General features: G+C 31.9%; 1 protein-coding gene across 1 annotated transcript; it reads right to left on the minus strand.

Moving 5' to 3' along the window:
- Window positions 1-1244: 1244 nt before the first annotated feature.
- Window positions 1245-6242, minus strand: LOC125188070 (bifunctional purple acid phosphatase 26-like). The gene is made up of 10 exons (XM_048084811.2): window positions 6087-6242; window positions 5422-5606; window positions 4972-5172; window positions 4620-4731; window positions 4126-4352; window positions 3522-3660; window positions 2538-2758; window positions 2074-2195; window positions 1789-1950; window positions 1245-1592 (listed from the first exon to the last, which is right to left on the minus strand). The coding sequence occupies exons 2-10, from the start codon at window positions 5584-5586 to the stop codon at window positions 1508-1510; spliced, it is 1434 nt and encodes a 477-aa protein (XP_047940768.1). The 5' UTR covers window positions 5587-5606; window positions 6087-6242; the 3' UTR covers window positions 1245-1507.
- Window positions 6243-14461: the final 8219 nt, after the last annotated feature.

Consider the following 14461-nt stretch of genomic DNA (forward strand, 5'->3'; position numbering starts at 1 on the left):
AAAGCAAAGAAAAATAACAAAAAAATTGAAAAGATAATGAAAAAATAGTATATTATTTTATTATATAAACCAATCTGAATAAGATAAATGTTTAATTTTTTACATATTTTTTCATATACTATTAAATGAATGATTTCATTGTTACTACATTGACAAAATGTTTCAGAAAATTTAAGGAAAAATATAAGTTATGAAAGAATAGCACAACGTAAAATCTATTTGAAAAAGCATATGATGCTATTTAAGTAATCAAATTGTTTTACAATTAAATATAATAATTTAGTTATGTAGTGTGTTAATTAATACTGGTAATCTAAATTACTAATTTTTTAATTATTTGTTTTAAAAATTTACACGACAAGAATGGTTTTGATTGAAAAAATTTTAAATTCATTACTCTAGTTGCATGATTAAGTTTATCTCCAATTAACATATATGCATTTAGATAAGAATAATTAATTTGGTTAAATTTTCCTTAATTAGGTATATATCTATTTAATACTTTAATGTTAGGGTAAATTAGTCACAATGTTATTATGGCTTGGAGACATTATGTCTCTAAATCACTACTTTTTATTTTATTCATCTCGGTGTTTGTGATAAGTTCTTTTTGGCAAAGTTTAAGAAAATGATATTTATTGAGTTAAATGAAGAAAATAAAGTAGGAGCGATGATAAAATAGTACTCCCTCTCTTCTCTGTCTTATTCTCTCTCTTATTTTACCATTTCTCGACTTTAACTATTTATCATCGCACTTGGGAGAGAATAAGACACTTGAGAGATGGCATGAGATTTTAGGGGATGTTATTTTGTGTGTTAAGTGGTGAGAGAAAATATAATTTTATAATTAATGTGAGAATGAACTTTTTCCAAAAGAGGAAATGTGACATCTTTTATGAGATAAACTAAAAAGGAAAGTGTGACATCTACTATGGGACGGAGGGAGTAGAATTTTAACGAGAAAACTTGCATGCTATTATAAATATACATCTGCAAGGTCACGTTATATTAGTAATAATTTCCAATATATATATCGCATAACTTTTCAATTTTATATATTAAAATTATAAACACAGACATAATTTTATTTCTTGTGTTGATATTTACATATTATGTTGATAAAGTTAGATCTTTGTGTTGATAATTTTAATACAAACAATTAAAAGTCATTGTTTGATGTTTATAAATACTATTCCCAATGTTGTTGATCATGAAGCGCAACTTAACTGGTAAGACATGAATCGTGAGTAAATAAGAAACCATTATCAATACCCTAAAAACATTCCAAATGCTGCTCGTTTCCAGTTTCAATACATATGTAGTACAGATACATGCACCAAAGCTCAGTCTCACAATATTAGAAACAAAGTTTTATCACAGGTAAAGGTACTTCCACATTGGACAGGAGTAGCTTATTCTAACAAATTCGGAATCAGAATCAGAATCAGAATAAGAATAAGACCCCATTTCATGCTCGAAAGGAACTTACTGCGCTTGAACGCTAAATTCACAATACCAGACTCAGAGGTAAATCGGACAGGGCGGAATGGAGATGATTTTTCCTCAGTTTTCTTCTCCGACGATTAAGTCCCCTGCATCAACTCAGTCAAATATTTTACACTTTCTTTTCTGCATAATAGCTGATTAGAGAGTCAAAGAAGATGAATTTATTCATAACCGAAAGCCTGGACCGTTAACAGCATAGGGGAAACAGGCTAAATGCTGATAAAATTGAAAAACAAAAACAAGAAAAAGAAATTTTGCTTGTTGAGCTTAAAATGTACTCACCAGTACTGGTTGAGTAGCACAAATGAATCCGTTGGGATCCTTTTTCCATCGTCATTTCTGTTCCAGTGGTAAATTGCATGTGTCCTGTTTTTTATGTCTAATGTAGAATGTCCGTAGCTGGCTTCACGAAAAGCAGAATAGTCTGGTTGGGGATCTCTAAATCTGCAGAGATAACATGTATATTAGTGAAACAGAGATTGAGCATTACATATGGAGAATAGTGCAAAAAGGAGTATGGTTACCATTTTATGAACACCTAGGAAAATAACATGAAACATGGATTACCTTTGAGCAAGACCCTCTTGATTTCCTCCATCTCCAACAGTTACATAAACAGGTGCTGATTTGTCAGGTACAGGATAAGCAGGACCACTTGATACATTGTATTTTATGTTCGAGATACGGTACTGAAATATGAAAAAGATTTTTTCACTAGTTTGGAAGAAAGCCCAACAATAATGAGGAAGACGAAAATCAGAGCTAAAATGCAACACGTGAGTGCAAATGATCATCAACATCTTGACTGGAATTAGGCACATTTTGGCTTGAATTTCAATGGATATTCCTATACGGCTACATGGTTGAATTTAACGAACTCATCAGAAACCTGAGTAGTCAATCCAGTTTGAGACAGATAGTCTGCCTCAGCAGACAGGGTAACATGCAATTCTTGAGATAGTTTTCAACAATGTTCAGCCTATACAAGACTGATTCAAGTTTTAAGGGGAAAACCGTAACAAGAGTCTTACTGATCTTTCGTATGCATGGACGTGACCAGCAAAGACGATATCAACTTTATAGCGACAGAACCAGCTCTCAAACGCAACTCTCATGCTTTCACCCTCCATAAAATGAGCATCATTACTGTTATAGATTGGAGCATGCATCAGGACAATAAGCCATGGAGTTTTCTCTCTATCGACTTTCGTAAACTCTTCGTTAAGCCACTCCCACTGAGGCGTATATTTTACTGCAATGATGAATGAAGATATAGAACAGCAATGATAATGAACTTAGAAAGAAAACAATGCCGCAGGTGAAGGGTATATGAAACAAGAAAGTCAAATCATCAAGACATCAACCTAGTAAAAGGCTACTTGTGATAATCAAGAACAAGTCCACGTCCTTTTTTCTTTATTGTGAGAAAGTATGGAAGGACAACGGTTAAAGTAATCTTATGGTTATGTTTGAGAAAAAAGTCGTGTCTTGAGTCCCCATAGGCTCAGGAGACTGCTCAAACGGTATCGTAAGTGAGAGTGTGAGACTAGAAACTGCTGTAAGCATTCCTTGAAAAAGGAGCAAGGAGCTACAGGACATTTCAGGATCAATCCCTAGCTTAAAACACAATCCATTAGAATAAGATTCAAACATTTGATTTAGGGGTTTAAATCATAACTCTTCCTTGATCAGTAATCTGGGATTTGCTCAAAGATGGAAAGTTTTGGAAGGTATAATGTGTCAAGGAAATTGAGAAAGTCCATGAAAAGAGTAACATCATTGTATATCTTCACAATTATGATGAAAACTGAAAATAGTTAATCAAGAAAATAAAATTTGATAAAAAAATGTGTATAGTAAATCATGCAGTATCCTTCCTTTTTTTCTTTTTGGCCTTTTGAAACAATTGCCTTAGCGATGTATCTGTTTCATTCATCAAGCTAATAACAAAAATCACATGAGCTAACAAAGAAAAGAAAATAACAAGCCAATATGCAATAGAAATGGCTAATTACCGAATGGAGAGTAGCTGGACAGGACAATTATATGAGCAGAAGCCCTTCTCACAGAATACCACAGAGGACTACTGCTTTTACTAGCAAGGTAAGGGGTAGGGTATCTCTGAAGAAAATTTCTGAAAGGAATAACCTCCCCCTGAACATCAGGAAAATAAGTTGTTAAAAGCAAAAATAAAAATAAAAATTGAAGGATCATTAGGTCTCAAATGAACATTGACAGAATCAGAAAAAGACAGGAGAGAAATGGGTAAAATTTTGAATGGCAACATTAAATGCAGTTGAGGGAAACCACAATATGTTACCAATATATATGGAACAATGTTCAGATACACAGATACATGCAACAGTTTATGTATACAAAAAGAACACCGTTTCACAGGGGGTAAACCCTGAGGTTCAATGAATAAAAGGCCTCAAACTCCACTCGTATTAAACCATGATTGTTGGCAAATGGGAATAAATGGGTCATAAAGATGAAACAAAAAGTTAAGAACTAAAGCATTTTATATCAAGAAAAAGTGAAGATGGGTGAGTCAAACTAGCTAAAATACCCCCTGAAAAGATTACATAAACACAATTTAACATCAGGGTCATACTTTACCATGTATGGAAAGTACTCTATTTCATGATTTCCAGCTGACCAAATCCATGGCTGATAAGCTGTGCTATGTTCAACAAAACGACCCCATGAGTCCCAGCGGACACCAACATCATGATATTGGTATCTGTCAGCATATGAAAGATCTCCAACAAATAAAATAGTTTCTGCGCCAGTCTGCTTGCAATGCTCAAGAGTCGAAAGGGAATTGTATGTTTGACCAAGATCACCTGAAATAGGAAAGAGATGAGAAATTGAATAATTTGGATTAAAGGTCTAACCATACACAAAATACAAAAGTAAGATTCAAGATTATACAATGTAAACTCAATACACAACCTACTAACATTATAAAGAGAAAATTTAGTTGTACATATAGTTTAATTGCATACTTAGTCTTTGCAGCTCCCCTCCATCACACATAATAAATGGCTACTGACTAATCACTACATCTGAAGACATCTGTAGATAAAACTTTAAGATGAAAGATGACTGACCAATTATTCCAAACTTTTGAGGTGCATCGGGATCAATTGGTAAGGGTGTCTGGAACCAAAAGCTCCTAGAAGAATCTCCATCTCCAATTTCATAGTAATACTTGGTGTCATACTGAAAAGGAAAACACCTATATAAATAGGATTATAGGAGAATAGGCTATAGCCAAAGTGCAGTGCGCCTGGTTTCTAGCGAGGTCCAGTATTTGAAAGTTTTGCTTTCTCTATAACTTTAAAATAAATGAAAAATTGATTTCTAACTTGGATTGAAAAAGTTGTAGATTGCCTCAAATTTGCAGCATTAAGAATATTGATGTCATGTCACTGCAGACCATTCAACCAGGTTAATAGTTACCTGAAGACCTTCAATCAGGCACTGATGAATAAACCCAGATTTATAGTTGTAAAAAGTGTAGTTGTGCACAGTGCCTTGTGCAGTCAAATCAAGTTTTTTTTCTGATAGGCCATATCTAACTTTGTTCGATCCAGGTTCATCAACTGTAACCCATGAAACAATCACAGCCTTCCCATCATAGTCCCCTTGTGTGATATGCACCTGAGAAACAAGTCTTGTCTTGTCAGAGTCATACTATACAAGATACATTTCAGGGTAAAAGACAGAACTCTACACATAACTTATAGACCCTGCGTCCAAGAAACTACATACGAAACCAAATATTAGAGCATGATTTGATGTTGCAACAAAGATTCCATGATAATTAAAAAACCTGAATGATTCCATTTCTATATGATATAATCTAATGTATAAGTTGACTATTATACATGATAGAGAACGAAAACTTACTTGCTGTGGCGCATTATAACCTTTAGGCACAGCAAAAACTTCATTGTCTAGAGGAATATCAACAGACGGCCACTGAGAACGAACAAAGGTGCTAGTAACGCCAGCATTCCCATTGCTTGCGCAGCTCAACACCAGAAATGACAAGAGCAGTAGTTTAAACAGCATTTCAGCCCCTTTGATTGCTCCTGAACATGATTATAATTATAAATGGAACAAAACCACAACCAAATGTAGAATTTACTAACAGCAAAAGCAATACAAAAACTTAAAATAGAGTCATCGAGATATACAAAACAATTTTTGTGAATAATCAATCTCACTTTAACTGGCCTCAACGGTTTATACTCTCCGGAATCAGAGGAACAATTGATCCACCTAAAAACATAACTAAATTCTAAATCTGTATGTTTCCGATCAAAGTCAAATATAGAAATTCTTAAAATGCGATGATTTCCAGCTACCGAAGTAACTATAGATCAGGATTCAGAATCGTGGTAACAACAGTATTCAATCCTACAAATTAACTCAGAAAAAATCAGATAACATGCTGTAATCCAGAAGCAACAATCATCGTTCAGTTTAAGTGAAAATACGGCGATCTGGTATGAGTATAACTGTATAAGATACGATTACGATAGGAGTGTTTGAACAGAAGCTACATGCACCTGAAAATCGGAAGCGAAAGCTAGTCTGACTGCTTTGAATCAAATGGATGAAGGAAGGGGGAGACGATATTTTTATTTTGTGATGGTTTGGGAGGCCAAGATAGCACACACTAATTGGCCGATAGTGATTTCCAGTTTTATTTTTATTGAAAAACACAATATTGTTTCTTATTTACTCATAAGACGATAAGGTGTAAGTTTGGATGTTGACATCTTGTCATGTGGAATACCACAATTTCATAACTATTGTTGTTAATGTTAATTGTTACTAATAAATAAATTTAAAACAAGAAAGTGGTTGAGAACAATACCACACCAAATACTTTTTAGTTTGATATCCGTGTATTTTATTTTCGCATAAATATAATACTACTACTTATTTGCCGATTCATTAGTTTATTTATTTAATCAATGCAGTATCAAAATATTGGAGAGATGTGATGGAAAAAGGGTACAGATAATTCGACAAAGTACCAGCAATGATTCCAAACTATTATACTTAACATAATTGAATATCCCGAATCTCTTTATATACATTATTAATTCCATCCCACCCTGGTGCTTTAATGCAACTATAACAAATACTACTAATAGTATTATTTGTACCAAACAAAAATATTTGAATACTATAAATTCGAGGTGTCTAAATCAATAGTATTAATTATTCAGACTAATTTAATCAGTACTCACTTAGAAAATGACACTGCCTAACTCACCACCTACTTGCTACAGTACTTATTAGTTAAAATGATTATTAGCGTATGAAATCACGATAATTTCAAAAAATTTAGATTTTTCTACGAAAGTTAAATTTGACAAATAATAATACGAACTTTGATCAAAGTGTCATTTTCCACATACTAGCGAGTGGCAAAATTTTGCGTAGATGACTTGTCGGAGTTAGTCAGGAAGTTGTCGTGGACTATGGAGAATTATATATAGAGAGAAAGAGAATACCTAGAGTGATGTGGAGATGAAGATGACAGAGAATGGCGAAGAAAAATCATAAATGTTCATGAGAAGTTATTTGTTTTTGTAAAATAAAAATATTAAGTGATGTTCAACGTTATTAAATGTCAACTCGTCTTTCATAGGAGTATTATTTTTAATAATCCGGTATCTATTATCAGGGGGAAATTGACACCCCGGACAAAGTTTATGATATTATTTGTCAAATTTGAAGTTTATGGAAAAAATAAATTTTTTTGAAAATTGCACGATATTAAATCCTAATAACCCTTTTTAAAAGGGATATTGGCCCCTAGTAACCCTTTTTTTATCAATTTTGATCATCTTTGTTTTTACTAATGGAATGCAACTTAATATATCGAAACATTTACTTGAATTAAAGATAAATGTTAGCTATGGATCATGCAATCGGCTCAAATTTGAAGTTCATGAAGCTCACAGCTGGAGTCGTTCACTTGTGTTTGTTAGTAAAGTGAGAATAGAGCCATTTTTTCTTTCGGTTGATCGATTATGTTATTTTTTTTATATTTATAAATAGATCTCTTTGATCTATGTTTAATCATTCTAAGTAGGGCTGGTTATTCGGTCGGTTCGGTTAATAACCGAACCGACTTGTCTGTTAACCGACCCCAAAATGCCTTCAAAAAATTAACCGGAACCGACCCGATCTTCGGTTCGGTTACTTAATTAACCGACTCGGTTAGAACCGGTCGGTTCTCGGTTATAACCGAACTAACCGAATTGATTTAACTTATTCAAATGTTTATTTTGCATGATTAAGGCTGTGATAGATAACTCAACCTACACCTAATCACACTATTAATTTATCACCGAAAGTTGAATTAACTATTTCACGGCCATCCTTCAATGATCAATCATTCAATTCAATGATTCAATCTATAATATATAAAATTCTGAAATTTTCTCACAAAGATTGTTAATTTATTTTGTTTATTCTCAATTCTACGCATTTCTGCATGATTGTAAAACCGAAAACGTCAAATTTTTTATCATATTTTTTTGCATTTTAGTCATAACCATTCAATTTTATCCTACACCATAATAAATTAATTCAAATTAAAATAGACTTTTTTGACATTGCAAATTTGCAATATGAGACTTTGACAAAATTTAGAAGTAAATTACAAATTATTATTATTATTATTATTATTATTATTATTATTATTATTATTATTATTATTACTATTACTAGTATTATTATTATCATTATTATTATTATTATTATTATTATTATTATTATTATTATTATTATTATTATTATTATTATTATTATTATTATTATTATTATTATACTCCTATTTACAAGCAATACATATATGATATATTTTTTAGGCTCTTTAATAGACTTAAACTTTAAATGATCTAAAATTTGAAAACTTTCCTCTAATAATAAGTGAAAGGTTATCTTATTTTTAAAATAGTAGTATTGCTTAAGCACTTGTTAACTTTGAGAGATCTTGTTTTTAAAAATATATTTAGAAACTTTATTGAATTTGATATATTATAACTTTATAAGTATAAATAACTAATAGGTAACAAATTAAAATAGATTTTTTTGACATTGCAAATATGCAATATGAGACTTTGACAAAATTTGGAAGTAAATTACAGATTCTTCTATTGTGACAAAGTTTAAAAGTAAATTACAATTTCTGTTATTATTAATTAAAATATAATTGAATTTAAAATTATTTATAGTTTTAACTTTTAACTTTTCATCTACTTTTATTATTATTATTATTATTATTATTATTATTATTATTATTATTATTATTATTATTATTATTATTATACTCCTATTTAAAAGTAATATATAAATTGTTTAGGCACTTTAAAAGACTTGAACTTTATATGATCTATATTCCATACTTTAAAAACTTGTCTCCAATAATAAGTGAAGGATTATTCTATATTTAAAATTAAAATAGTAATTCTTAAGAACTTTATTGACTTTGAGATATAAATTTATAAGTATAATACTCTAATTGATAGTGACACAAATTAAAATGGACTTTTTTTGACATTGATTTAGACAAAATTTAGATATAAATTACAATTTCTTCCATTGTGACAAAGTTTGAAGTAAATTATAATTTATTCTAGTATTAAATAAACTTATAATTGAAATTAAAATTAAATTTAAATTAAAATTAAATTTATTCTAGGATGGATTAGACTTTGAGCAAGCGTATGGTAAACTTTGCATGTTGCAGATCTGAGAGCATACACTTTTTCCTATATACACTTTAGAGTGACTGATAAACACACTTCTAAACACTTGTGAGCGCATGTACTTCATGGCGATCAACGAGCTAGTAATGAAATTGCACTAATAAGTTTTACTTGATTTGATTTGTATTCTTGTCAAACTCTTTATTTCTTGTTGTAATTTTTGAGGCAACTATGAAGTCTAGTTCTTAACATCCATTTTTCTTCATTAGTTTTTCTCTTGTTTTGTTTGAGGATAAACAAATAATTAAGTTTAAGGAAGTTGACAAACACGGATTTTGCATGTTTTATGACCTAGATTTGGTTTGTTTTAAATATCAATTATGCAAATTATATTCTTAAATTACATTTTGGTATTTTGACGTGTTTGTTGAGAAATGATAGAAAAAGACAGAAAAAAGGTGAAAAAAGCCTAGGTGCAGCAGCCTCAGTACAAGCCAATTTTCCCAGCATGTTTGAAGTCCAATCAGTGTTTAATGTATATCATCATCTTCGTCTTCAAAAGAGCTTCGTGTGGATACCTTGCATGTCTCAATGGAGTTCTGTGAAGAATGTTATGACCAGTGGTGGAGCCAGAATATTAACGGTGGGGGCCCAAACTACCATTAAAATTTGTTGAGTGTGTTCAGTGCTAACGATGCAGAAACGTGAGCAATATAAAAAGCCACACGTGAAAAATGGATGATGAGAAAATTAATTAGTAAATAGATTTTATGGAGCATAGCACATATTTACTAATATTATATGAAATATTTTCATATTTATTAGATCAAAGAGTCGTTTTCTATTATAGAACTACTAAAAAGCTAAAAAAAATTACTAAAAAAAAGCAAAAATAAATGAAAGGCTCAAACCAAATGATGGTGAATAAGAGTTCAAAAACAACACCTCAACAAAAGTACAAACCAACCAAGACCAACGAAAAAACCAAATACTAACGTTAAACCAAAAACAATAACAAGCATACTGTTTATAATCAAAAGTTAAAATTATTTACACAAAATTACTAATATTATTAATAAATAAAGCATAAATGAACAAAAATAGTAGAAGTAATGTTCAGGGAAGGAATTGAACTCATTACCTCATTACCTCATGGTGAAGAGGCAGATATCTGAACCATTTGGGTTATCATCTCACATACTAAATTTTGCATATATATATATATATATATATATATATATATATATATATTATATAGTAATTATTAAAATGGGTGAGGGGCTCAAGGGCCCCCCTCCCCCATCGTGCCTCCGCCTCCGGTTATGACCATTCTATAAATATTACGCAGTGCAGTCAAAGCTGATGGAAATTAGGCAGAAATTCAAGGAAGGAAACAAAATACAATATTTTCCATTTCTTGCAGGACACGAAAAATACAAAGACTAAACATTTTTCTAACCTATAAATACCTCATAACCTAATTCATAACATGCATCTCAGAGCCTCCAATCCTTCTCACTCTCTACACATTCTTCCATCCCATATTCCACACATAATTCATCCATCTTCCATTGGAGCGAAGCTCTGTAAATCTGGAAAAAGAGATACCCGAGATTAAAGATTCGGCCTTGAGTTTTATCAATTTCTTTCATGTTTAGTACTTTTGTTATTGTTTTTACTACTAGTCTATGAGTAGTTAAACATCCTTTGTACTCCCACTGTCCCAAAAGAATATGAACTTTGGGTTCGCATGAGTTTTAATACAAAATTGGTAAAGTAAGAGAAATATATAGAGAAAAAATAACTAAAGTATTGTTAGTGTGAAGGGTCGGGGTTTTTGCACGTGTGTCGTGTGCACATGTCCCTCCTTTCAACAAGATTTATAGTTTCCCACTTTTGCAACAAATATTACTAAGTATAAGTGGCAAGAGAGGGGTCGAACCACAAAGACCATGGACCTACTCGAGATTGTTTCTACTACACGGGGTTGGTGTTAGCCACCACGCCTTAAGCATTTGAGAGAGGATTTAAACACTAGAGTGGAAACTTGAATTTTAAAGCATGAGAACGGGGATTGAGAACTTAAACTAAACTAAGGGAGCATGAAATAAAATGTAATCCCAGCGTCGGAGTTGTCAATTCCTCCGTCGAGACTACAGAGCTAAGCTAAAAGGATTTAAACATCTAAACTACCAATTGCGAAAAGCATCCAAGAACACGAGTAAATAAATCATCAACATAAAAGTAAATCAAAGCGGTAAAGAAAGCAAGGATCCAACATCGGAGTCGTCAATTCCTCTGCCGGAGCCATTAAATCTAACTAGAAAGTATGGTATGAAGGAGCTTCTAAAAGGGAAGCGCCAATTCCATCGTCGAATCAACCAACACATTGTAAACGTGCACTAAAGCATTGAAAAGATAAAATTAAACCAAAGCTTCATAAATTGGAAATAAGCGAGGTCCAAGGTCGGAGTCGTCCATTCCTTTGCCGAACCCATTAAATCTAACTACAAAGCGAGGTGGTGAAGGATCTTCTAAGATGGAGGCGTCAATTCCACCGTTGAAACGACCAACACCATGTAAATCTACACTAAAGTCTCAAATACATGAAAATAAAATGTAATCCCGACATCGGAGTCGTCAATTCCTCCGCCGGAACTACGGAGCTAAGCTAAGAAAGTCATATCTAAAATTAAACTAAGCTAAGAAAGCTTTCTACCTAAACTACCGTAGCGTTAAGTGCCCCTACTTTATTGTGGACTTCTATTTATAGAGCGGTTTCAATCTTCAACCCTAAGGCATCTTCTCGTCTGAGTTGACCATTTTACCCTTGCAGTAATGATACAGTAGATAAGTCTTCATGTGTGAATTCCTCCTGATCAACTTGTTCAACTTGATCAGCTCATGTCTTTGTGTGTGGCTTGATCAGCCCAGTGTCGTCATGTGGAGGCCTGATCAGCTCAGTGTTTCTCTTGATCAACTTGTCTTCTCATGTGGTGGCCTAATGAGCTCAGGGCTCCTCTTGATCAGCTTGTCTTCTCATGTGGTGGTCTGATCAACTTAGTGTTCCTCTTGATCAGTTTGTCTTCAGATTTGGCCAATTTTTGCTCCTTTTCCGATTTGATCAAGTTGTTCATGAATTTTGCTGCTTCAACACTTTTTAGCTCCTGCACACTTAAATTCACCACTTTTTCGCACATTATCAACCCAGTTAGTGTAATAAACACCTATAAAACCATGCATGAAATGAGCCTCATCATAGTGCAGAATGGATCCCACCTCATTAGAGAGAAAAGAGTTTCCTAAATTAGAAAGTGCATATTCTTGTGGGATGGATGAAGTAGTTTTTTTTGGTGAAGACTATTATGAACACGTTTTGATTTATTGAGTTGAACTTTTTCTTAGCTATTGTGATTGTTTTTGCTTGTTCTTGTGCTTTTATTGTTCTTTTGTCTGGCCAACTTTAGAACTATGTCCGTTTAACTAGATTAATCAAGAGATAACTAGTTTTACGTGGTAAAAGGAACGAATATAACACATAGATTTATCTGCACTCGAGAGATGAGACCCTTTGTGAGGGCTTGAGTCTTAGGAACTTAAGGAGTTAGAATCTAATCTATCGGAATGAGACTTTGATAGTTAGAGTCTAATCTACTGGATGAGTGCACTCGAGAGGGCTTATCCTAGAATGACTTTCCTAATATTCATAAGATACTTTAGCCTGCTTTGTATTACTCCCTACCGCCATTAGGAGTCTCATTTCTTGGCGGCACGAGTTTTAAGAAATGTTAAGAAAAGTGAGTGGAAAAAAGTTAGAGGAATATGTGTCTCATTTGTATATAGTAGTTTTAAATGAAATGTGAGTGTAATGAGTTGGTGGGATGTGAGACCCTATTACCATTTATAATAAAATTGAACCGGGACTCCTATTCGCAGACGGAGGAAGTATTTTGTTTTTATACTTCTATTATTTGTATATTATTTATGTCTAGTTTATAAATCTAAAACCAAAAACTCCCTGTCGCTAGATAGTATGTGACGCTTAGTATATGATAGTCAGTTGCAATCTTATTCCCTTTGTTCGATATCCACATACTGACCTTTAGCTATACTAGATCTACCATGTATGTATGCATGTATTTTTAGTGCTAATAAATAGTGCATCAAATTTACTAATTTCAATATATTTATATAAAAAAGTCAATTTTTCATGTATTTTAGAAAACATAAAAATGTCAAAAAAATTCTTTTATTTTTGACAAAACTTCATAATTTAAAAAGCTATTATCTCAAATAATATAATACTCCCTCCGTCTACAAAAAATAGAGCACAATTATCATTTTTGCCATCCAAAAAAAATAGAGCACAATCATTTATGGAAAGTTTTCAACAAATAATAACCCTATACATCATTCCACTAACACTACTTCTCACTTATTTTTCCTCCTTTTCTCTTACTTTTTTCCCTTCTCTCTTATTTTACCAATTCTTCTTTAAAACTCGTGCCATACATAAATTACTTTATTTTTTATGGACGGAGGGAGTATAAATTTTCATATTATTCTATAAAAATAACTACAAAATGTTAATTAGTTACAAAGAAGTTAGCATAATCAGTTGACTTTATTATAGTTTTTGGTGACTCTATTATATTTTTTGTTTAAAAATTAATATATAGGTGGATTAAAAGTAGCAGATAGAGTAAAGGAGAAAAATTATAAAGAGAAAAAGGAGAGAGAAAATACAGGGCTTTAAATCATGAAATTTGGGAAAATTTAATTATTCAATTTTATATATAAGATCGACATTTTTAATTATATTAAAAATCAAATTATTTCAATAAAATAAAAAATTAAAAGAAAAATGTAACCGTTTATATTTTTTGAAATATGTAAATATATTTCTCTTTTTATATAAATAAGTAAAATATCTATTATATTTTTTGTTAACAAAAAATTAACATAATTATTTCAATGAAATAATGTACTCCCTTTGTCCGCGAATAGGAGTCCCGTTTTTTCATTTTGGTCCGTCCGCAAATAGGAGTTTCAATTCATCATTACCATAAATAGTAAAGAAGCCCCACATTCCACTAACTCATTCAATTCACATATCATTTATAACTAATAGAGTATATCCAAGTGAGACCCCTATTCCACTAACTTTCTTCCACCCATTTTTCTTTACATGTCTTAACCCGTGTCGGAAAGAA

Source organism: Salvia hispanica, chromosome 5, assembly GCF_029641045.1.
Source record: "Salvia hispanica isolate PSC_SH4W2 chromosome 5, Shi_PSC_v1, whole genome shotgun sequence".
NCBI lineage: Eukaryota > Viridiplantae > Streptophyta > Magnoliopsida > Lamiales > Lamiaceae > Salvia > Salvia hispanica.